A 23742-nucleotide genomic window follows, 5' to 3' on the forward strand; every position below is an offset into this window, starting at 1 on the left:
CGGCAGGGTGGGCCACGCCACAGCTGGTTCCCACTGGCCAGTGTTGTGAGGATCTGGAAGGCCACTCCCCCTGCCCCCAGAGACACTGAGGCCACCAAACCTGAGGGAAGACCTGTCTCACAGGGATTTGGGGGCTGAGGTGTGCAGAACTGGAAAGCTCATTCATATGTTTGGGTCCTGCCTAGGGAGTTCTAGAAATTCCTAATGTGGCCATGTGGTTTCCTAGCTCTGGCGAGTCTCTACTCTTGGTGGAGACTCTTCCCTGTCGCCTCTGAGGCTCCGGCTGCTATCTGAGGCATCTTGGGCTCTGAGGGCTCGCCTTTGGCGCGGCTCATTTTGGAGGAAGAGGCATGAAAGAAGGTGTGGAATGTGGCCTCTCCTTGGGTCTCCATCTGTGTGTGTGTGCGTGTGTGCGTGCGTGTGTGCGTGTGTGCGTGCGTGTGTGTGCGTGTGCGTGCGTGTGCGTGTGTGTGCGTGTGCGTGTGTGTGTGTGCGTGTGTGTGTGTGTGTGTGTGGTGTGTAGGACACCACACACACACACACACACAGAGGCATGACAGCCTTAGTACCCATCGCTGTGTCTGAGTGCCTTTTCTTTTGACAGCTTCATGGGAAAGCCATTTCTCTTTGACTCTGTCTTCCTTTATTGCTTATTAACTTGTCCTGACATTTAAGTAGAAAGCTTTGTTGATACTACAAAGGAAAGAAGAAATACATTTCAAACGCATGCTAACTAAATAGCCCGCACTGGAGGGACTTCAAAGTGGTGTCTGCTCTCAGCTGGTTCCGAGTCGCTGTCCGGTTTGATCTGTGGTGTTCTGGGTCATGCGGGGTCACACAGAGGCTGTGCTTCCTTGCCCTGACTGCTTGTTTCTGGTGCCTTCTCAGACATAACGAAGCCTACACCTGGACCAACCCCACCTGCTGTGTACACAATGTCATCCTTGGGCAGCTGTGGATCGAGCAGTATGGCACAGTGGAGATCCTGAACCACAGGTGATGCCAGGCCACGCTGTGTGGCTCCTGGGTTTGGGACAGGCCTGACTCACTCCAGCCTTCTGACCCATGTGCTGGCTCACTGGGCTGGGCTCCATTGTGGAGGTCATCAGGAATGCACAGGATGACTGGCTTTTAATGAGGAAGGAAATTTATATATAAACATTCAAGCCTCAGGTGGGCACCAGTGGCTCACGCCCATAATCCTAGCTACTCAGCAGGCTGAGCTCTGAGGATCCTGGTTCCAAGCCAGCCTAGGCAGGAAAGTCCATGAGACTCTTATCTCCAATTAAACACCAGAAAACCCGAAGTGACGCTGTGGTTTAAGTGGTAGAGTGCTCACCTTGAGCTGAAGAGCTCAGGGACAGTACCTAGGCCCAGAGTTCAAGCCCCACAACCAACCCAAAAAAAAAAAAAAATCAAACCTCAGTAGAGATGGCCTCATTACTTGGGGAGATGTATGAACCATCCCAAAGCATTACCTGCTGTCAGGACTGGAAACTCATGATTCATTATTGTGGGGTTTTGTTTGTTTGTTTTGTTTTTGTGCTGGTCCTGAGGCTTGAACTTAGAGCCTGGATGTTTGCCCTGAGCCTCCCTGTTTTCAAGGCTAGTTTGCTGCCACTTGAGCCACAGCGCCACTTCCCACTTTTTCTGAGTAGTTTATTAGAGATAAGAGTCTCACGGACTTTCTTGCCCAGCCTTGCTTTGAATTGTGATACTCAGATCTCAGCCTCTTGAGTAGCGAGGAGTACAGGCGTGAGCTACCAGCACCCAGCTCAGTCCTATATTTTTAAGAGTATTAGTGAGATATAATTTATAAACCACAAAGCTGACCCATTTTAAATGGGTCCTCACAGGACATTTGAGTAAAGTGCCTGCAGTTGTGTGAGTCATACCCCAAACTTCCATCATCCCAGGGAAGCCCCTTGGATGCTGGCTGACACCGTGTGCCCCTGCCCCCACTAGCCTGGTCCTTTCTTCCTCTATAAATGAACCGGGGGATGTTTCGTATCATAACAGATGCCTGTGTTTGCCTTTCCCCAGCACCGGAGACAAGTGTGTCCTCAACTTCAAACCCTGTGGGCTGTTTGGGAAGGAACTGCACCGAGTGGAAGGGCACATTCAAGACAAAAAGTAGGTCTGCACGCTATACAGCGGTGCTCCTCCCCTCCAGCTGACTACTTTATGTTTTGGGTCTCAAATTTCTCCATTTTTTTTCCAGTATGGGATTTGGACCATGAGCAAGGAAATTCCTTCTTGCTCCTGACAATACAGTCCTTAAAACACAGTCCCATTGCTCTGTCTTCTTTTTGGCATTAGGAATTGACCTGTTAAAGCAGCCTGCAAAATGCTGTTAGACAATATTATTGATCATCCCTAGTATGGGGTTCTAAGATGCAATTTTTGTTTTTTGTTGGATGGGGCTTCATCTCAGGCTGGGCACTGGTTCCTGAGCTCTTTTTGCTCAAGGATAGCACTCTGCCACTTTGAGGCAGAGCTCCACTTCTGGTTTTCTGTCAGTTAGTTGTAGATAAGGAGTCTCATGGACTTTGCTGCCTGGGCTGGCTTTAATTCACTATTCTTAGCTCTCAACCTCTTGAGTAGCTAGGGTTCTAAGTGTAAGACACCAGCGCCTGGCTTCAAATGCAGTTTTGTTTTGTTTTGTTTTTGGACAGTCCTGGGGCTTGAACTCAGGGCCTGGGTACTGTCCCTGAGCTTCTTTTGTTCAAGGCTAGCACTTTACCACTTTAGCCACAGCACCATTTCTGGCCTTTTCTGTGTATGTGGTACTGAGGAATTGAACCCAGGGCTTCATGCATACTATGCAAGCACTCTACCACTAGGCCACATTCCCAGCCCTAAAATGTAGATTTTTATCTCTGCGCCAACACCCAGTTGAGGAGCTGAGTGTTCAGATGTGTGGTTGTAATAGCTCCTAAGCAGGTCTTGAACACTCTTGTCTACAGTAAGAAGAAGCTGTTTATGATCTATGGCAAGTGGACAGAATGCTTGTGGGGCATAGATCCTGCTTCCTACGAGTCCTTCAAGAAGCAGGAGAGGAGAGGCGACCACCCAAGGAAGGCCAGGCTGGTGAGTGCTGCCCAGGCAGACTTGGTGGGGCAGAGCCCTGGTGGGTGAGGGCTGGGCCTGCCACTTTCTGGGAGTGGTCGGCCTTGTCTTCTCACCCATGCCCTGACTCCAGCCAAGAGAGACGTGGGTGGCCCCTGTGCGTCCAAGGAAACCCCTAGTCTGATGGTGCAGTCGTGGGTCTGTGCTGCCCTCCTATCCTGGCGCTTCCTCCTCTCGCTGGAGCTTGGGGACCTCATGGAAGCCCGTTTCTTGAAGAGTTAGAATGAGCTCTTCTTAATAAGCTCCTCTTTTCCTGAGTTAAGCTAGACCTGTTTGAAAAGCCATGTGTTTGTGTCTTTTGCTGTGGCGCTGGATAATATATTCAACAGCCAGGAAATGTGGGGGCCCCCCTCCCCGCCCAAAGCTTTGGAATACAGGTGGTTTTCAGATGATTTGTGAGCTTAAAATGAAAAGTGATCGTTCAGAAGAGGTGTCACCCTCCCTAGATGATGGGGACACACCAAGGCCTGACAGCTCAGCTGTGCTGAAGACATCTTTTCTAATAGTTCTTTAAAAAAAAAAAAAAAAAGGAAGATTCCATTTGAACACTAGACAGACTTAGAACATTAAGCACACTGGGTCGCGCCTGTGCAGCTTTTGCCGGTGTTGCTGCTCATCTGGGTTGCATGCCAGTGAGTTTGGGTAGAATGGCCGTGATGCCCTTGGCATCTGTGTCAGTGGGGCCCTGTGGAGGCCGCGCGTCTGTCCTGGGCACTGTGTTCTGCCTCCATTGCTGGTCCCATAGCCACCATCTTCTTACAAACCCCCAACCCTAAAGACAAATGCAGCAGGTGTAGCTGAGACAGATAGTTGGGCTCGGTCTAGAGCTCCCCAGTCCCCCCAGCCCCCCATGGCCATTGCTTCTGGGCCGAGGCCAGATGGCTCATCAGGCGGCTCTTGGTGTGGCAGGCCCAGCACCTGGCAGGCAGGCAGGCAGGCAGGCAGCTGCACTGTGCGTGCTGCGGGAGATCAGCACGGTCCTGTGGAGAGAGCCTGGGAGCAGCACTGCTGTGTTCCCACACACTGGAGGATGACCCCCTCACCGATAGAACAAGCACTGGAGGTGTGGCTCCAGTGGCAGAGTTCTGTCGATCAAGGGCCTGAGCCTGAGGCCAAGCCTGTGCTTGGACTCTGAGAATCCGTCCTGGCTGGTGTCTGTAGCTGTGTCCTGTTTCAGAACCCTGGCTCTGAGAAAGCGGACAGCAGCGTGGACGGTGACATGGCAGACGACATGCCTGTGGCTCAGGAGACTGTGCAGGTCATTCCCGGCAGCAAGCTACTCTGGAGGATCAACAGCCGGCCCCCCCACTCTGCCCAGGTCTGTGTGGTCGCCCCCGGACGCCCACCCCAACCCTAGGCCTGTGTGTTTCCAGCCCAGACCCGCCTGCGCTCTCCACCCATGCCTTCGGCTCTCCTGCCTTCTTTTCAGCAGTCTGTGCAGTGTGCAAGTCCGGACTCGGGCCTTGTGGCTGTGTGTGTGCCACCAGCACTGCAGCCCCACAGGCACGTGGCCCCTGGCTGCTGAGCCTCTGAACCCCCTCCCAACCCATCCAGGCAGGCCTGCAGTCCTGGCCATAGGCAGCTTTTCCTCTTCCTTTTCTTCTTTCCTGACACTGGAACTTAAACTCAGGGGACTAGCGTTCACTCACTTGTTTACAGTGGTGCTCTACTACTGGAACCATACCTCCAGCCTAGCTTTCTGCTGGTTAATTGGATTCAGAGTCTCATAGACTTTTCTGCCTGGGCTGGCTTTGAATCTTAACTTTCCAGACCTCAGCCTCCTGAATAGCTAGGATTAGAGGCATAAGCCACCAGTGTCTAGCTCCCTTCCCCTTCCCCTTCCTTCCTTCTTTTCTTTTCTCTCCCCTCCCTCCCTCCCTCCTTCCTTCCCGCTTGCCCACCCTTCACGATAAACATTCTTAGATTTTAGTTCGCTTTTTGGTGGTACTGAATTTGGAACTCAGGGCTTTACTCTTGCTAGGCAGGCACTCTACCACTTATGCCATGCTTCCAGCACTTTAAGTTATTTTTCTGTTTATATGCTTTTAGTAGTTTTGGCCAAGACCTGCCTCAGAGCTTGATCCTATTACATGCGATCCTCGCATGCCTGGGATTACTCTGTGTATCATCACACCAGCTTGTTCTTTGAGACCGTCTTCCTTTTTGCCTGGGTTGGCCTTTGGCCTAGACTCTATCTCTGTTGCCTGTGTAGCTGGGATTACAGGTGTCCACCATCGCACCAGGCTAACCATTTTTATTACACAATAAATTACATTACATATGTTATATTACTTATATGTCAACATACGTAATATGTGACAAGCACAACAATGTATTATGGAACATACTATATCACTTCAATGTCCATTGTATATTGTTACTTGCATATAACATATGTACAACGTACAGATCTTCATTGTACTCTTTTTTTTTTAATTTAATTTTATTTTATTTGTGAACATACTGTACAGAGGAGTTACAATTACATGGGCAGGATAATGCGTACATTTCTTACCAAGCATTGCAGCCTCCTCCTTTGTTTACCCTTCACATCCCTTCCCAGCCTCCCCCCTCCCCTCCATGTACTCTTATATGTATCCACACAGCAGAGTGGTGTAAGACAGGACTGTGGTCACATGAGCGTGGCACGTGAGTGGCACCTGAGTATGGCACTGCATAAGCTACTGCTGTCATTTAGTGCTGACTACCAGTGCTGCTTTATTCTTTTTTTGGGGGGGGGTCAGTTGTGGGGCCTGAACTCTAGGCCTGGGCACTATCCCTGAGCTCTTCAGCTGAAGGCTAACACTCTACCACTTGAGCCACAGCGCCACTTCCGGCTTTTTTTGCTTATATGGTACTGAGGAATCGAACCCAGGGCCTCATGCATGCAAGGCAAGCGCTCTACCACTGAGCTACCTTCCCAGCCTACTGCTTTATTCTTGAGAGAAACTAAACTTAATATTTTTAAGAATGACAGCTGAGGGCTGGGAAGGTGGCTCAGTGGTAGAGCGCTTGCCTTGCATACATGAGGCCCTGGGTTCCATTCCTCAGCACCACATAAGCAGAAAAAGCCGGAAGTGGCGCTGTGGCTCAAGTGGTAGAGCGCTAGCCTTGAGCTGAAGAGCTGAGGGACAGCGCCCAGGCCCAGAGTTCAGGCCCCATGACCGGACCAAAAAAAGAAAAAAAAAGAATGACAACTGAGATAGGCATCAGTGGCTCACACCTATAATCCCAGCTACTCAAGTGGCTGAGATCTGAAGATTGCAGTTCGAAGCCAGTCTGGGCAGAAAAGTTTGTGAGACTCTTATCTCCAATTAACCACAAAAAGCTAGAGGTAGAGCTGTGGCTCTGGTGGTAGAGTGCTAGCCCTTAAGCACAAAAGCTCAGGGACAGTGCCCAGGCCCAGAGTTCAAGCCCTAGGACCATCAAAAACAATAACAATGACAACAACAACAACAAAAACCTGACAGCCATTTCTCTATCCTATGGCTTGGTGGCATGGCTCCCTCAAGCCTGATGGCCACTGGGTGGACCTGGGGCACTGGGAACAGACTTGAGACCAGCAGGCGAGGCCAAGGCCCAACGGTAATCAAGGCCCCAAGGACCCCAAGCACTGGGGAAGTACGGCCCAGGCAGGGGCGGCAGCCCCTGGGTGGGCCCTACAGGGGAGCAGGCGTGTGGGCGTGAGTGTGGGTGGCCAGGGGCAGTTGATGTGTGAGGACCCAGGCTCAGGGCAGGTAGTGGCCAGACTCTGAGGACCTCAGCTCTTGCTTTGAGTGACTGGGGCATGTCCAGAAAATCTAGAGCAGGTTTTCACTTCCTGCGGCCCTTGAGCCGGGTGCTGCTGACACACTGCGGCAGGCAAGCGAAGAGGCAGCCAGGTAGGAGCAGAGTCGGCCCTGAAGGATGCCGTATGGGAGACGGCGCATGTGTGCAGCGGGCCTATGGCGTGCTGCACTTGAGGTTTGTCCCTGGGGACCAGAAGAGAGACGGCAGCAGACAGGTGTGGGGGTTCAGAGAAGGGCCGGGCTGGAAAGCAAGACCTGCACTGGCTGGGTAGAGAGCGCACTGCATGCCGAGCTGGGCAAGCAAGGCGGAGCCCCAGCGGCTGGGCCAGATGGGCACTGCAGGGCATGAGCCTTTCCAGAAGCTGCTGGCCTCTGGCTGATGGGGGGCAGTGCACATGGCACTCCCGTGACCAGCCATGCCTGTGCTGTGTTCGCAGATGTACAACTTCACCAGCTTCACCGTAAGCCTCAATGAGCTGGAGGCGGGTATGGAAAAGACCCTGCCACCCACAGACTGCCGCCTGCGCCCCGACATCCGTGGCATGGAGAATGGCAACATGGGTAGGCGCTGGGGCAGGGGCTCCAGAGGGACCGGGCGGGGTGGGTGCCCCCGCAGGTGCAGCCCCGGCTCGGGGCTGCCGGAGCCTCCGCGGTGAGCTTCCGGCTCCAGCCTGGCAGGCCAGCCTCCTGCCACTTACGTTGAAGCTACCAGCAGATAGACAGAACATGCACACCCTTCATTTTAAATCAACTTAAATAGGTGTAACTCAGGGGCAATGTACGGGTTCAGTCCCTCTGAAACTGCAAGCTCCCCGCCGGCGCGGCCACGTGCAGAGCCGCGCTCTCTGGACGTCTCTCCAGCCTGGCCCAGGCCCAGCTGTGGTTGTCATCTGTCGCACATGTGTCTGCTCAGGTTTAACTGTGACGTTTATCCTGCCTTTGGGGTTCCATCAGCGTGGTGGTGGACCCCCGAGTGGCCGCACGGCTGGCCCTCACTTTCCGGCCCGGCTGGGAGGGGAGCAGGAGCTCAGGGCAGGAACTGCATTTCCCATCCCTTCCTGGGACTGGCAAGTTCTGTTCTGTGCCCGGAACGCACAGGGTTCACCCTGGTGGGTCGAGGCTCAGTGGACCCTCAGCTGATCAGAGAGGATCCAGACTCTCACACTTGTCCTGACCATGTCTGCTGGACACTGGGTGGCGTCGGGTTCAGCATGGGTGTCCACGTGATGGCTTCGCTTTGTTTCTCCTGGCGTGGCACGGGTGCTTAGCCCCAGTGTTGGATCCCACGTGGCCTCCTGGGACCAGAATTTACTGCCCATGACTTTCCAGCCAAAGTGGGACCTGTCATCTAGCGGGGGTGGGGGGGCTGGCATCTCTAGCCTGACTGGAAGTTTGAGACAGCCAACCCTGACTCAGGTCTGTTTGCTTGGACCTAGATCTGGCCAGCCAGGAGAAGGAGCGGCTGGAGGAGAAGCAGAGAGAGGCCCGCAGGGAGCGTGCCAAAGAGGAGACTGAGTGGAGGACCAGGTGAAGTGGGGCGCTGGGGAGGCTCCACACACACACAGCTGGGGACAGGGAGTGGCCCTCCTCTGCACCAACTCAGCCCACATGAACTGCCGAGAGCTCTAGTCCTGCTTCTGACTTAGATGCGGTGCTTTGCTCTTTAGTAGTGAAAATCTGGAAAGAATACTTTTAATAAGGACTTGAGCAGTGCTGAGGTATCCACGTAAATAATTTTATTCTGTTGCAGAAGTATTGAGGTGTTTGACAGTTTGATCCTATCAAGCTGTTATTCACGTGACACAGGACTGTACAGTCCTGAGCCCCGAGGTTCAGTTGTCTGCTCCACCTCCAGGGTAGCTGAAGCTGCAGGCCTGGGTTGGGTCTCTGTGCCTAGCTAGGAGTCAGCCTTTTGTTTTTTTGGCCAGACCTAGGGCTTGAACCTAGGGCCTGGGCACCATCCCTGAGCTTCTTTTGCTCAAGGCTCACACTCTACCATTTGAGCCACGGCGCCACCTCCAGCCTTTTCTATGTATGTGGTACTAGGGAACAGCACCCGGGGCTTCATGCATGCTAGGCGAGCACTCTGCCGCTGAGCCCCTGCCCAGCCCCAGGACTCATTCTTTCTTTATTTTTGGAGCATATAGAAAGCAATTCTTTTTTCTCTTTTTGCTGTGTTCGGGATGGATCCAGGACCTTGAGCATGACGGGCAAATGCCCCACCTCTGTGCTGCACCTAAAATCCACGAGAGCCTCAGCGCCCATACACCCCATTTAGCACTGTGCGCCCAGTGCTTTGGCATTTTGAATTTACCTTCATCCCAGGGGATGGTGGTTAGAAAGCTCCATGATCAGCACATACATGCGTGTGCACGTGCACATGCACACACAGACACATGTAGGACTTTTGTGAACATAAGGCTTTGTCCTTCTACTTTGTTGTTTTTGTTTTTGTTGGTCATGGGGCTTGAACTCTGGGCTTGGGTGCTGCACTTCAGCTTAAGGTGAGCGCTCTACCACTTGAGCCACAGTGCCACTTCCAGTTTTCTCATGGTTAATTGGAAATAAGAGTCTTACAGACTTTCCTGCCCAGGCTGGCTTTGAACCATGATCCTCAGATCTCAGCCTCCTGAGCAGCTAGGATGACAGGCGTGAGCCACTGTACCCAGCTCCCTGAGCTCTTTTGCTCAAGGCTAGTACTGTACCACTAAGCACACAGCACCACTTCCATAACTTGTATTTTGTGAGCTCCTCCAAGGGCTCCTTGCAGCGAACTGCTGGTGTCTGAGTTGCTTCTGCATGGTGGGGCGGTGTTGTGCACTGCAGGGGTCTGGCTGTGTATGCCATGGGCAGAGGAGGCCTTTTACTAAACCAGTGCCCGAACCGGAAGCTGGAGGCGAAGCACCTTGCCACTCCCTGGGAGTGGCCCAGTGGAGTTTGGTGCTGGATTTGAGCCTGCAGTTTCTTGGGAACACTGCCGCCCTGGTGAGCATCTGGTGAACTGAAGCTCTGCCCGGGCTGCTGCAGGAGTGTGTGCTGTGTCTCCTCACCCCTCCCTTGTGTTCTGCAGATGGTTTTACCCAGGCGACAACCCCTACACTGGGACTCGTGACTGGCTATATGCAGGGGATTACTTTGAGCGGAATTTCTCAGACTGTCCTGACATCTACTGAGGGCTTAGGGCCTGCCAGGGGGCCAGGCTGGATCCGGGAGCGGCCGCTCCTTCGCCACGGCGAGAACAGCTTCTTCCACCAAGGTCGTGGAGGTCAGGGCCTTGTCCCTCCCCAGGGCTTCGTTCCGGTGACCTCTGCCTGCCCGCTCCTCACTGTGTCACAGTCCCCCTGAGGCTCCTCCAGGGCCCTGGCGTCCACCGAGGTCCACGCACGGACAGGTGTGTGGGGCTGAGCTTGCCGCACACGTGACTCAAGGAAGAAGCAGGAGGCCCCTGCACTCGCAGTTTCTAGAAGCTGGGTTGACGATGGTTGACTGAAAATGGAGTGGATCTGGAAAGATCCGGGGGCCGGGCCCCTGCAGGTCCAGCAGCGGGAGGCAGCGTCCGGGTCCCCGGGACAGGAAGCAAAAAGTGGTCAGAGTCTGTATTTTTTCCTATCCTGAGCAATGTAAAGATGGCTTCTAAAGTATTTAAGTTAAAATGACTGGAATGGTGTTTTGCTGGCGGGCAGGAAGCGCACTTCTCGTGTGTACTGTAAACGAGTGTGCCACACGCCCAGCGTGGCACACACTGCAGCGCGGATGAGACACTCCCGGGGTGGCTCCCAGCTCCGGAGGCCGGCTCTGCGAGCAGCGCCGCGTGCCCAAGGCTTCGCTGCCACCACAGCCCGCGCCCGCGCCCACACCCGCGCCCGTGTTGCGCCCATGGCCCACGCCCGCCCCCGTGTGGTCTCTTCACTCACCCTGCCTGTGCCCCGCACGCCTGTGTGTTGTTGCCCCGCATGTGTGTTCCTTGCAGGCAAGTCGAAGCAGCTGCGTGCTGCGGGAGGTCAGAGGTCAGGGCAGGCTCTACTTACCCGGTGTCATTAAAGTCACTAACCACAGCAGGTGTGTCCATCTCGGCGCCCTCTGTCCACAGTGGACCTGACGAAGAAATGTTAGCACGGAAGACCACAGGAGTGCTCTGCTTCAGAGACAGTCTGCATGTGTACGCGTCCAGGTGCGCACGCACAGTTGTGTTGAGTGTGGGCTGCACGGCAACACACCGTTGTTGAGCGCAGGTGACTAAATCAGGCGCCCTCAGAAGGTGTCCGCGCTGCCCAGGCCTCCGTCACCTCTGTGAGTAAAACTTCCGCAAGCCAACGCTGCTTTCATTTTGTAGCTCAGGAAGCCAGAATGCAGCTCAGCGTGGCCGGGCTGGGGCCGGGCTTGGCACGCGGCCACTCGGCACCTCCTCACATGGCTCCAAGGCTCCTTACGTGGGGGCCGCCTCCAGAGACTTCCAAGCATAGAGCAGGGCCCCTTTGTGCCCCGGGCTGCGGCTGTGCCCCTCCGGGAGAACCGGCCTGCTGAGGAGGACTGGCAGGAGGGCCCTTCTGAACACGCTCCTCTGAGGAGCCAGGGCGCTGTGCATGCGTGTCCGTGTCCTCGGTGGGGAGCCTGGCACAGTTGCTCCCACCGGCACTCTCGGCTACTACTGTACCCACGGCCTCTAGAGACCCTTGACCAGGGGCCAGATAAGCTGTCTGGTGCAGGACATATGGGTACCAAGCCAGCAGGGCCTGCGTGCCCGGGGAGAGCCGACGCCAGTGCCGCCGGCCGCTTGCCAGGGAGGCGCTGGCCTCCACTGCAGGGCGCACACCGCCTTGCTGCCCCATGCACCAGGCTGGGAGACCCAGGCAGGAGGAAAGCCTGGAGCGAGTGCATGTCCCACGCGCCCTCCCCCGCAGGAGCAGGCAGGCAGCCCGCAGCCCGCCCTGTGCCAGCACCAGGGCTCTGTCCTGCAGCTTTTTTGTTCAAGGCTAGCACTCTACCACTTGAACACAAATCCACTTCCAGTTTTTTGCTGGTTAATGAGATGAGAGCCTCACAGACTTTCTTACCAGGCTGGCCTCAAACTGTGATCCTGAACTCAGCTTCTTGAGTTCTTAGGATTACAGGCGTGAGCCACCGGTGCCCACCCGGCGTTACAGGCAGCCCCTTGAGGGAAGCTTCCACCTAGTCTCCAGCAGAAAGTTAAGTGTGCAGTTTTGCACGCACGTGCCTTCTCCATGGGTAGCGAGGGCAGACACAATCAAGAACTCGGCACACTTGAAAACGTCACAGGCACCGGTGGAGCGTGTGCTGCTGATGCCAAGCATAGGCATGGGGGTGGAGATTCAGGTTGCAGGACCTAGAGGTCAGCACATAGCAAGCACCTTCAGCCTTGCCCCGGCCTTCTCCTGCCCCCGCTGGCCGGCTGTGTCTGCAGTGCAGCCTGGGGATCAGGAGCCTGCCCCTCCCGTAAGAGCAGCTGTAACCCGACACACTGACACATGTCTGAGGACGTGAGCCTTGCCACCTCGGGCCTCGGCGTGGTTTGTACAAAGTAAACACTGCATTTCAGGTCCCTTGGTGTCCTTTTGGGGAGCACTCGCTCTCAGCTCGAGCTGTTCTCAGAATCCCATGCTCAGAACAGCAACTCTTGGTCTGAAGAGGGCCACTGTGGGTGTGCGTCCACCCTGTCCTCATCGCTGGGCCTGTGCGGCTGGCCCTTCACCGACACCCAGGTAGCATCAGAGTGCCAGGCCAGGAAATTGCCAGCAAAGTGGGGTGACCTTGTAGCCCAATACCCCCATCTGTGCGGACAGGACCAAATATTTTGTGATGATTTGGGGGAGAGCTGTTTACTGCTGTCTGTGAATCTGCATCTACATCCCTGAATAGAGCTTCTTTTATGAAGTACTTGTACAGAGGGGTTTCAAATCCATGGGGAGATACAGCGCCTGGCTTACAAAGATATTTATTTTACATCAAAAGTGTTTTCACTGTCTCTGGGGCCTTGGCCTTTGTGGAAAGGGCCACAGGTTAACCACAGGTTAACCCGACGTTTGTGCTGTGTGTTCTTTTGGCTTGGCCTAGCAAATGTGTTGTCCTCAGAACCGTTTGTCATGGGGGGTGGCACTGCTGAGCACCCACTGGGTGGCATGCTGAGGGGTGCAGGGCCCAGGCCCCCCAGGTGGCATGCTGAGGGGTGCAGGGCCCAGGCCCCCCAGGTGGCATGCTGAGGGGTGCAGGGCCCAGGCCCCCCAGGTGGCATGCTGGGTGGTAGCAGCTCTGCCCAACTGTTCCTTGTCTTGGGGATCACAGGCAGTTGCTGGACGCAACCGAAGACCAAGGTGGGGGGTTGTTAAAAATATGCTCTCCACAAACTATTGGAGTCACAATAGACAAAAATAAAGAGCTGCCTTAGCAACACCAAGTTCACTGCTGTGGAGCCGCGCTCCAGCAGCCAGAAATCCAGCAGGCCAGCACACGGCAGCTCCCTATTCATCCCTAACTCGGAGACCCCACCCCTCTTCTCGCATTGGCTGAGCTCAGCTTCACAGCCTGCTTGCAACTGGCTAAAGAGGGGAGGATGTATTTTTGAAATAAGATTCACAGCACAGTACAGCAATCTCCATACCTGGCGTGTCTTCTTAATTCCATCTTACATTTCAAAAATTCTTCCTCCAGGGCTCTCAGGCCTTGCGGGGGCTTGGAAGCATTCCACCATGGCTTTTCTTAGATTGGCTGGTGGGCCCAGCGGCCGGACTGCTGTCCCAGTTTGCCAAGGAGAGGCAGAGCCAGCGCCACCGTGGGCCAAGACGCCGGGCTGCCGCTCCTCCATGCCATACACTCTTGGATGGCAGGCTTGCGCCGCACTGAGCGGATGGGGCCATCGTTGCTGGCATGCCCACTAACCCTGACCCCCCGGCCCAGGACAAAGCGCAGGTGCCAGAAGGTGGGGGGGGGGGTCCTGGGGCTCACAGCTGCTCAGAGAAAGAAGGCTCTGTATCTCTGCCTGGTTTCTGAGCAGTAAGGGCCCATTTGTCCATTATGTTGATTTTTTTAGTTGGGACAATTACAAAAAAGAGTCAATACAGATGCTTGCATGTGGGCTTTTGTGTGGACAGGTTTTCTTTTTTTGTTGTTCTTTTTTTTGGGGGGGGGGTCGTGGGGCTTGAACTCCTGGGCCTGGGCGCTATCCCTGAGCTCTTCAGCCCAAGGTGAGGACTCTACCACCTGAGCCACAGCTCCACTTCTGGTTTTCTGGTATTTTATTGGAGGTAAGAGTCTCATGGGGTGGGGGGCTGGGAAGGTGGCTCAGAGGTAGAGCGCTTGCCTTGCATCATGAGGCCCTGGGTTTGATTCCTCAGCACCACATAAGCAGGAAAAGCTGGAAGTGGCGCTGTGGCTCAAGTGGTAGAGCGCCAGCCTTGAGCTGAAGAGCTGAGGGACAGCGCCCAGGCCCAGAGTTCAAGCCCCACGACCAGTGAAGACACTGGCCAAGTCCCACAAAGCAATGGTGAGTGCTCCTTGTGTCTCTGTCCTCATACTGTGCATGTGGTGCTTCCATGTTTTAGTTGCAGTTCCCTAATGCCTGCTGTAATGAACACTTTCCACAGGCTTGTTTGCCATCTGTATCTCTTCTTTGATGATGTGGCAGTGTTTTTGTTTGTTTTTTAAATGAAGTTAAACATATAGCTATCATATGACCTAGCTACTATCTCCTACATATTTACCCAAGAGAAATGAAAACAGGTATCCATGCTGGGCATGGTGGTACATGCCTGTAGTAATCCCAGCCCTCAGAAAGCTGAAACATAGGGGCTGGGAAGGTGGCTCAGTGGTAGAGTGCTTGCCTTGCATGCTTGAGGCCCTGGGTTCGATTCCTCAGCACCACATAAGCAAAAAGAAAAAGCCGGAAGTGGCGCTGTGGCTCAAGTGGTAGAGCGCTAGCTTTGAGCTGAAGAGCTGAGGGACAGTGCCCAGGCCCAGAGTTCAGGCCCCATGACCGGATCCAAAAAAAAAAAAAAAAAAAGCTAAAACATGAGGATCATGGATTTAAGGCTGCCCTGGGCTACACAGTAAGACCTCGTCTCAAACAAAATAAACCAAAAATTCAGTATACTCCTGGCACACAGTCAAGCTTATGTAGTACCTAAAATGAATTGACAACTAGAGAAGCTGACACACAGATGTCCAAAGCAGCCTTATTCATAATAACCAAAGTATCTGGGATGTCTCAGATGGACATAAAATCTGAGGCACAACCAGATAGAGCACTATTACTGTGCTACAAAGGAATGAGATTCCAAGAATCTCACGAAGAGATGTGGAGGGCCCTTCCTTAAAAGGGTATATATATATATATATATATATATATATATATATATATATATATATATATATATATGAAATAACTCTGGGGCTCACACTTGCAGTCCTAGCTACTCAGGAGGCTGAGATCTGAGGATTGCAGTTCAAAGCCAGCCCAGGAAGAAAAGTCCATGAGACTCTGATCTCCATAGCCACTAAAAAGCCATTAATGGAGCGGTAGCTCAAGTGGTAGAGCACTAGCCTTGAGCAAAAAAAAAAACTCAGGAAGAGCTTTTAGACCCCGAGTTCAAGCCCATGGTGGCACAAAAAGCATATTAAATGAGAGAAGGCAACCTAAAAAGTCTGTGTGTGCTGGATGCTGGTAGCTCATGCCTGTAATTAAACCTGGCTACTTAGGAGGCTGAGATCTGAGGATCATGGTTCAAAGCCAGCCTGGGCAGTAAAGTCCCTGAGACTTTTTTGGGGGGGGTCCAGTCGTGGGGCCTGAACTCTGGGCCTGGGTGCTGTCCCTCAGCCCTTCAGCTCAAGGCTAGCACTCTTCCACTGGAGCCACAGCACCACTTCCGGCTTTTTCTCTTTTTACTTATGTGGTGCTGAGGAATCGAACCCAGGGCCTCATGCATGCAAGGAAGCACTCTACCACTGAGCCACCTTCCCAGCCCCAGTCCCTGAGACTCTTATCTCCAATAAACCACCAGAAAACTGGAAGTGGTGCTGTGGCTCAAGTGGTAGTGCACTAGCCTTGAGCTCAGGGACAATGCCCAGGCCCAGACTTCAAGCCCCACCACACACACACAAAGGATGCATGTGATGATCCCCACGACAGGACATTCTGCAAGAGGCCAAGACCACGGACGTGGGAAGGATCAGAAGGGGGGGGGACAGAGTACCTGGCACTTCCAGGACAGCACAGTAATGATGGACATTTGTCACCAATGTGTCAACCTGGGCAGGGTGCTGTGGGACACAAGCTCAGCACTCAGGAAGCAAAGGCAAGATGATAAAGCTACACAGAGGGTTGTTTTGTTTGCCAGTCCTGGGGCTTTGAACTCAAGGCCTGGGCATGGTAACTGAGCTTTGGTGGCTCAAGGCTAGCACTCTACCACTTGAACCACAGTGCCACTTATGTCTTTTTCCATGTATGTGGTGCCGAGGAATTGAACCCAGGGCCTCATGCATGCTAGGCAAACATGCTACCACCAAGCTACCTTCCCAGCCCCACACAGAGGTTTAAAGACAAAATAACGGCCCCTGCCACCGCCCCTGTGGTTGGACTGTGAAGTCTCCCAAACTCAGATGCCGGAACTCAGTGACCAACAAGGAGGAGGGGTGGGTGGCCTCCACTGCGCATGCAAAGAGGCGTCCTGCCACATTCCCCAGCGTGCCATGGGAGGCCACAGGAGACACAGAAGAGAGCAACCCAGGCGGCAGCAGAGCCGGCCAGCAGAACCGAGCAGTGTGTCTGCGGGTGAGCGTTACAGGAGCAGTACGAAGGCATTGCCAAGCGACAGCTCCCCTGAATCCTGGAGACAATTCGTTACTGTAACCGATGTGCCTCTGCTGGAAGAGGAGGCTGTGGAGGCTGGGAGGGGCATGGCAGAGCCCTGGGAACTCACTGTACTTTCTGCTTCGTTCTGCTGTGAACCTCGCTCGGATTGCTCAAAAAAAAAAAAACACAAAAAACCTACTAATAAAAAAGGGAAAACTGCATAGCTGCCGCTCTCCACCGCGTCTGTGCCAGCCTCGCTGCACGCGGTGCCGGATTTCTTTGCAAGTGTTCTAGAAGGTGAGCTGAGTTCGTGTCTCCCTGGTGGGGGTCCTGTGAGCGTCTTTTCTACGGCTCCTGGTGACTGACTACTACCAACCACACCCAGGCCTTCCACCCAGGGGCCTCCCGTCCACCCAGGCTTTCCTGTGAGCCGCTGGGCTTGCTTGGTTAGCAGTTAAGGACTTCTGTTGTTGTTCTCGTTGTTGTGTTTTTGTGGTGCCAGGGTTGAAGCTTGGACTTCTTGGGCTGGGAAGGTGGCTCAGTGGTAGAGTGCTTGCCTCCCTTGCATGAGGCCCTGGGTTCGATTCCTCAGCACCACATAAGCAGAAAATGCCGGAAGTGGCGCTGTAGCTCAAGTGGTAGAGCGCTAGCCTTGAGCTGAAGAGCTGAGGGACAGCGCCCAGGCCCAGAGTTCAGGCCCCACGACCGAACAAAAAAAAAAAAAAAAAAAAAAAGACTTCTCAGCTGGGTATCAGCGGTTCAGTGGCTGGCGCCCAGGAGACAGACCTGAGGGGTCTCCGTCTGAAGTCAGCCCAAGCAGAAACGCCCATGAGGCGACCTAGCAAAAAGCTGGGCTGGCAGCCTGGCCGAGCCGGCGCAGCACCAGCCCGCCGAGCCACAGATTCCAGAGCCCGCACAGAAACAAAGTCGGCGGAGGATGGCGGCGAGACAGGTGCACAGAGGGCGCCCTGCGCCCGGGCGGGGCCGGCTGCGGCGTCGCGGCCGCGGGCCCCACGGCGGCGGGGCGCGGGCTCTCCCCTCGCGCGCCTGCACAGGGGCCCACGAGCGGTGTCCCGAGTGCGCGTGCGCGCGCAGAAGGCAAGCCACGGAACGCGCCCAGGGAAGCCACCGGGCCCGCACGGCCGACGTCCGGGGACCGCGGGGATGCGGCGGGCGCAGCCCCGGAGCCGCGGCCGGGAGCAGGCGCCCTCGGGCGGGGGTCACGGCCGCCGGCCTCGCCCCCGCCTCCCGGGCCCGGGGACCCGCTCGCGGCCGTCGGCGGCCCCGCGCCGAGCCTCTTCCCCCGGGCCCGTCCCCGCCGCGCGCCGGGTACGCGGGGCCGCCCGCCGCCCCGGCCACGCCTCGGCCTCCGCCCGTCCCCGGGGCGCCGCCCCGCGGGCGCTGCGGGCTCGCGGCCCGCCGTTCCCGGCGCCGCCGCCAGGGGCCGCCGCCGCTCCCCTATGACACAGCAACAATAGGGGCCGCTCTGGGCCGCGCGCCCGGGGCCCGCACTTCCGCCGGAAGGGGACCGCCGGCGCGGGGGCGGGACAGGGCGGGGCGATGCGATGGACGGCCGTGAGAGCCAATTGATGGAGAAATGGGGCCGGCCGCGAGCCTGACGAAGCCCAATCGGCGGCGAGAGCGGCGGCGGGGCGGGCCGAGCGCGGGCTTCCGGCGGGGCCCGGCAGGCGCCGAGGAGGAAGAGCGAGCCCGGACGGTGCCTGTGAGTCGAGTGTAGGCGCAGCCAGGTGCGGGGCCGGGCCGCACGGCTGGGGGCGGGCGCGGGCCGGGGCCGGGCGCGGGGCCGGAGGGCGGCCGGGCGGGCCCCCCGGGGCTCCGGAGAGGGCGGGACGTGGGGGCCGCGCGGCGCCCCGCGGACGCGGTGTCAGCCGGCCTGGGCCCGGCCGGCGCTGCCCGCCGCCGGCTCGAGGTCGGCTCGGCCCCCGTCGGCGCAGCCCGGCGCCCGGGGACGCCTCCGGCGGGAAGCCGGCCCCGGCCACCGGCCCCGGGACGGCCCGGGACAGCGCGCGCCGGGCCGCCGCGCCCGCCTCTGCTTTCAGGATGACGACGTCGGGCGCCCTCTTCCCGAGCCTGGTGCCGGGCTCGCGCGGCTCCTCCAGCAAGTACCTCGTGGAGTTCCGCGCGGGGAAGATGTCGCTGAAAGGAACCACGGTCACCCCCGACAAGCGGAAAGGGCTCGTGTACATCCAGCAGACGGACGACTCGCTCATTCACTTCTGCTGGAAGGACAGGACGTCGGGGACCGTGGAGGACGTGAGTGCCCGCGGGCCGGGCCGGGCCGGGCCGGGGCTGCGCTGGGGCGGCCGGCGGCCCGGCCCCGGCCCCCAGTGAAGTCCTGTGCGCACGGGGACGGCGTGGGCCCGTGACACGCTCCTCCGGCCTGGCGCTGGGGGAGAGGCCCGAAATCCTGACCTTCATCAGAGCCCTTGAGGAGCCAGGCCTTTCGGTACTGGTCTCTCTCTGGAGTTCTTTGTTCTTGGATCCAAGTGCTCCTTGTTGATTTCTTACCTTGTAACTTTAATCCTAAAACGTTTATGTTGAAGTCCTTCAAGATCTGCGGGCTCCTCCGCTCCTCCCCGGGTCCTTTGAGCGCTGCACCCCGTCCTGTCAAGATTGGGGTTCAGTGAGTTTCCCTGGAGAGCCAGGGCTTATGTCGGGCCTGCATGGGAGGGGGAGGCTGACTCTCCTCTTGGGATTGCCAGGATTTGATTATCTTCCCGGATGACTGCGAGTTCAAGCGCGTGGCACAGTGCCCCAGCGGGAGAGTCTACGTGCTCAAGTTTAAGGCCGGGTCCAAACGGCTCTTCTTCTGGATGCAGGTACCCAGTGGGGCTGTTGAGTGCTTTGGCTTTTCTTGCTGTGACGCCACCCAGTTCGTTAGTGGTGTCACACACTAGGTGGCCAGCCTGACAACGCCAAGGTTGTCCGGAGTTCTCGGAGCTGGGATGGCTTGTGCCAAGGCTCCTGCCCCTGAGCATCGCCAGCGGTGGTGGGTCTCATCCTGTTCCCACCACTTTCTCTGCCCTCTCCTGGGGGGGGGCGGGGGGGGGTCACTGAGCCTCCAGGGTAGGGGCGGATCCCTGCCCAGGGTGGTTCCCTGCTTCCTTAGTCTGTGGTAGCTTTCCCTCCTCCATGGCTGCCACGTCCCTCAAATCAGGGAGCTACCACTTACTCTGAGGCCAGTGATTCTGAGCCTGTGAGGCTGTCAGCTGTGATTCCCTTTGTTGTTCTGGCAGCGTTGCATAGAATAGCTTGGGATCTAAGTTCTTTCCTAAATGTGTAAGCAGACTGTGGGCCCACAGCTAGACCTAGTGCCGGGCACCAGCGCTTGTGCCTGCAGTCCCGTGCTAAGATGGGGACAGAAGTCCTAGGCCAGCCAGACAAAGTTTGTTAGAGCTCACTTCAACAGCTAAAGGGCATGATTGCACACACCTGTTACCCTGCTCTGAGGGAGGCTGAGCCTGGGACAAGGTCCAGGCCTTCCCACACAAGAAAGAGTGTGAGACTTATGGTAATGGGAGAAACTGAGCATGGTAGTATGTATTCTGTCATCTTAGAGGTACAGGGAGCATAAAATAGGATCGTGGTCCAAAGCAAGCAACAAGTGAGACTATCTCCAAGTAGCCAATGTGAAAAGGAGCTGTAGATGTGGCTCAGTGGTCGAGTGCCTGCCCGGTAAGCACAGGGTCCTGAGTTCAAACCCAGTACTAGATCAGAGCCACAGGCATTAGCAGTTTGGACAGTCACTGCTGCCCACTTCTAGTCCCATCTAGAGGGATAGCATTGTCCAGTGATTTGCTCACCTGGTCTGAGGGATCATAGAACAGTGGGTGTGGTTGTTTTCAAATTAAACTTGATTTACAAGGATGGGGTGTGGTTTGCCAGCTGTGGGTGTACAGCAATTGTCTATTATTCGCCAGAATTGGTGTCAAACTTCCTGACTTTCTAGATGGGGTCTCAGTTATCTAGGATGGCCTAGAACTTGAGGCCTGCCTGCCGCCCCCTCCCCAAGTCTGGGATTCCAGATCTGTGCCACATCCCCTCCGCCCCTTGGTGCTGATACCAGGGCTTGAGTTCAAGGCCTGGACACTGTCCTTTATCCTTTTTGCTCAAGGCTAGCCTCTCCCCCTTGAGCCACACCTTCTCTTTCCAGCTTTTTGGTGGTTAATGGCAGCGTCCCCTGGGCATCCCTGTCTGGCTGTCTTTGAGCCTTTGATGGCCGCCTCTGAGTAGCTAGTGTTACGGGGTGAGGCACCACTGCTCTCAGTTCCTTTTCTTGTTTTTCAGTTTTCCTTATTTTGTGCTTTTCTTGCCCCTTTCCTACGAGGCCCGAGCATCCCTGTGTACTGTGAGAAGCAGGTGTGGGCTGTTGCGCATTCTAGGGGTGCCACAGGGTGGGCAGCAGCGGGCGGCGTCAGTGTAGCAGGCAGGACCTGTGACTGAGGGAAAGAGGCTGCGGGCAGAGCTGCTGGGGAGGCCGCAGGCGCCGGTGACTCCCTCCTCCCCAGCATCTGCAGACCCGCGCCCCTCCGCTGCCCCGGAGGTGTGGCTGCTCCCCCCACCAGTGCCTGGGCTGGCTGCTTCTGCTTCTTCGGGTCCTTGTGGGGCCGGGTCAGGACGGCCAGTCACGTGGGCGCTCAGAAGCCAACCAGCATGAGCCGGTTCCCACGCGGGTGGCTCAGCATGGGGCCTCTCGTGTCCTCAGGAGCCCAAGACTGACCAGGATGAGGAGCACTGCCGGAAAGTCAACGAGTATCTGAATAACCCTCCAATGCCCGGGGCGCTGGGGGCCAGCGGGAGTGGCGGCCACGAGCTCTCTGCTCTGGGTGGTAAGATGGGCATGGACCCTGGGGCACGGCCACCTGCTCCCCAACCCCCTTTTGCCCCCTGCCTGGCTGTGGTACCCCCGGTCAAGTCCAAGCCACAGGATACCCACGGGGGACCCCGTGTTTTCCAGGTGAGGGTGGCCTGCAGAGCCTGCTGGGAAATATGAGTCACAGCCAACTCATGCAGCTGATCGGACCCGCCGGCCTCGGAGGACTGGGTAACCCCAAGCTTGGCTCCTGCGTTGGGGGCGGGGCTCGTTTTGAAGCCTGTGTTTCCTCAGTGCCTTTTGTGGCACAGAGTGAGCCCCAGCCCAGACTGTGCCCTGCACCGCCACTCCGGGAGGCCCCTGCTCACCTGGGGCCAGGAATCTGCACTGAGGGCCCCGGCCCGGGCCTCTGGGCTGCCCGCCCACCAGCAGCTCAGACTGTGCAGCTGACATGCCGGCCAGTGCTTGGGTCATGTAATGCAGTGGCATACAGTCTGGCTTAGTTGAACGTGCTTCCAGCATGTGGGCGCTGACCCCTGACACTCGTTCCAAGGCTGGGTGTGGTGTCCATCTGTCTTCCCCCCAGGCCTGTGGCTGTCACGCGGGGACCCGCTGGAGTCTGGGGAAGCAGCCGGGTCCTCCCCAGCACACATCCCCTTGTTCCTTGCAGGTGGGCTTGGGGCCCTCACTGGGCCGGGCCTGGCCAGTCTCCTGGGGAGCGGCGGGCCTCCGGCCAGCTCTTCCTCCAGGTGAGCCCACAGCACCCTGCCCAGCGTGCAGGCGCCCCTGTTAGCCGGCCATTGTCTGTCCCTTCCCTCTGAGACCCCACGTAGGAGATGGGGCTTGGGGGTCTGGAGTAGGACCTCGCTGCTCTAGAGGCGCCCTCGCTTTTGCAGCTCCCGGAGTCAGTCGGCAGCCGTCACCCCATCCTCCACCACCTCTTCTGCCCGCGCCACCCCAGCCCCTTCCGCCCCAGCAGCTGCCTCGGCCACCAGCCCAAGCCCCGCGCCCAGTTCAGGTAATGGAGCCAGCACGGCGGCCAGCCCGACCCAGCCCATTCAGCTGAGCGACCTGCAGAGCATTCTGGCCACCATGAACGTGCCGGCCGGGCCCGGAGGTAGCCAGCAAGGTAAGGTGGCTGTGCCCACGCTGAGGGGGGGCTTGGGAGTTGAGGGCCCGCCCCCCCCCTGCGGTGGTGTGTTCTTCCCACGTGGAGTCCGGGCTGAGCTGCTGATGGCCCTGTGCTCATGCCCTAGTGGATCTGGCCAGTGTGCTGACGCCAGAGATCATGGCTCCCATCCTCGCTAACGCGGATGTCCAGGAGCGCCTCCTGCCCTACCTGCCCTCGGGGGAGTCCCTGCCCCAGACCGCCGATGAGATCCAGAACACGCTGACCTCGCCCCAGTTCCAGCAGGTAGGCAGGCGCGAGCCGTGTGTTCAGGGAGACCCCACCCACGCCGCAGTGCAGTGCCCGGGCCTTGCTGAGCCGTTACCCAGCACTCAGCCCTGACGCGCGCACGGCTCTCCCTCACAGGCCCTGGGAATGTTCAGTGCAGCCTTGGCCTCGGGGCAGCTGGGCCCTCTCATGTGCCAGTTTGGCCTGCCTGCAGAGGCTGTGGAGGCCGCCAACAAGGGCGGTGAGTACCTCCCTGCTTCCCCTTGGCCCCTCCGCGCCCCGGGAAGCAGCTCCTGGCTGGGGTAGGCCAGTAGTCACCTGTGTTTTTCTGGGACTGTGGCTTGAGCTTCAGGCCTCACACTTTCTTCACAGCCTGGTACCCTAGTACTTGAGCCATGCCTCAGCCCTAATTGTATTTTAAATGCATTTCAGATGTGGAAGCATTTGCCAAAGCTATGCAGAACAATGCCAAATCTGAGCAGAAGGAGGGCGATGCAAAAGACAAGAAAGATGAAGAGGAAGACATGAGTCTAGATTAAGTTATTTACTGTCTTTTAAGGAGTTTGAATTCTTAGTCATGTGACTCTTGTAGTGGCATTCGTGATTTGTTGCATACCCTTTCCTGTTCCAACTCACTAATAAATAAAAGTCCTTTCTTTTACCTGCCAACTCTGGTCTTTGTCCCGGTCATGAGCTGGAGGGGCTCTGGACCCAAGCTGCTGAGAGGGACCCGTATTTCTGACTTGGACCTGACACTCGCAGCTGGTTTGGTCTGTGGCAAGGAGAACGTGTG

The 23742-nt window shown here is 56.7% G+C and overlaps 2 protein-coding genes across 5 annotated transcripts in view; both read left to right on the top strand.

Moving 5' to 3' along the window:
- Window positions 1–10185, top strand: part of LOC138841338 (oxysterol-binding protein-related protein 2) — a 33277-nt gene extending 23092 nt beyond the window's left edge. For all 3 annotated transcript variants that reach the window (XM_070042033.1, XM_070042034.1, XM_070042035.1), the window contains exons 8-14: window positions 889–996; window positions 2044–2133; window positions 2967–3090; window positions 4307–4447; window positions 7355–7478; window positions 8354–8444; window positions 9988–10185. In XM_070042033.1, the coding sequence (XP_069898134.1) occupies window positions 889–996; window positions 2044–2133; window positions 2967–3090; window positions 4307–4447; window positions 7355–7478; window positions 8354–8444; window positions 9988–10090 (781 nt within the window). In that variant the 3' untranslated portion in view covers window positions 10091–10185. The remainder of the gene's footprint in view (window positions 1–888; window positions 997–2043; window positions 2134–2966; window positions 3091–4306; window positions 4448–7354; window positions 7479–8353; window positions 8445–9987) is intronic.
- An 8099-nt stretch (window positions 10186–18284) lies between these two features.
- LOC138841339 (proteasomal ubiquitin receptor ADRM1) lies at window positions 18285–23618 on the top strand. Of its 2 annotated transcripts, none has more exons than XM_070042036.1 (10): window positions 18285–18467; window positions 18780–18993; window positions 19443–19559; window positions 21446–21569; window positions 21698–21784; window positions 22224–22302; window positions 22450–22682; window positions 22810–22967; window positions 23088–23190; window positions 23382–23618. In XM_070042036.1, the coding sequence occupies exons 2-10, from the start codon at window positions 18781–18783 to the stop codon at window positions 23486–23488; spliced, it is 1221 nt and encodes a 406-aa protein (XP_069898137.1). In that variant the 5' UTR covers window positions 18285–18467; window position 18780; the 3' UTR covers window positions 23489–23618. The 2 variants fall into 2 exon arrangements, with proteins under 2 accessions (XP_069898137.1, XP_069898138.1); XM_070042037.1 differs by having other exon boundaries at window positions 18296–18442.
- The last annotated feature ends 124 nt before the right edge of the window (window positions 23619–23742 follow it).

Source organism: Dipodomys merriami, unplaced genomic scaffold, assembly GCF_024711535.1.
Source record: "Dipodomys merriami isolate MVZ:Mamm:240054 unplaced genomic scaffold, mDipMer1.0.p SCAF_316, whole genome shotgun sequence".
NCBI lineage: Eukaryota > Metazoa > Chordata > Mammalia > Rodentia > Heteromyidae > Dipodomys > Dipodomys merriami.

What these genes read in the sequence shown, in the direction of transcription:
- LOC138841339 (XM_070042036.1), top strand. Translation starts at nt 18,781, where the DNA reads ATGACGACGTCGGGCGCCCTCTTCCCGAGCCTGGTGCCGGGCTCGCGC. An exon ending in CGTCGGGGACCGTGGAGGAC is followed by an intron (nt 18,994 to 19,442) that starts GTGAGTGCCCGC and finishes TGGGATTGCCAG; the next exon opens with GATTTGATTATCTTCCCGGA. An exon ending in GGCTCTTCTTCTGGATGCAG is followed by an intron (nt 19,560 to 21,445) that starts GTACCCAGTGGG and finishes TCGTGTCCTCAG; the next exon opens with GAGCCCAAGACTGACCAGGA.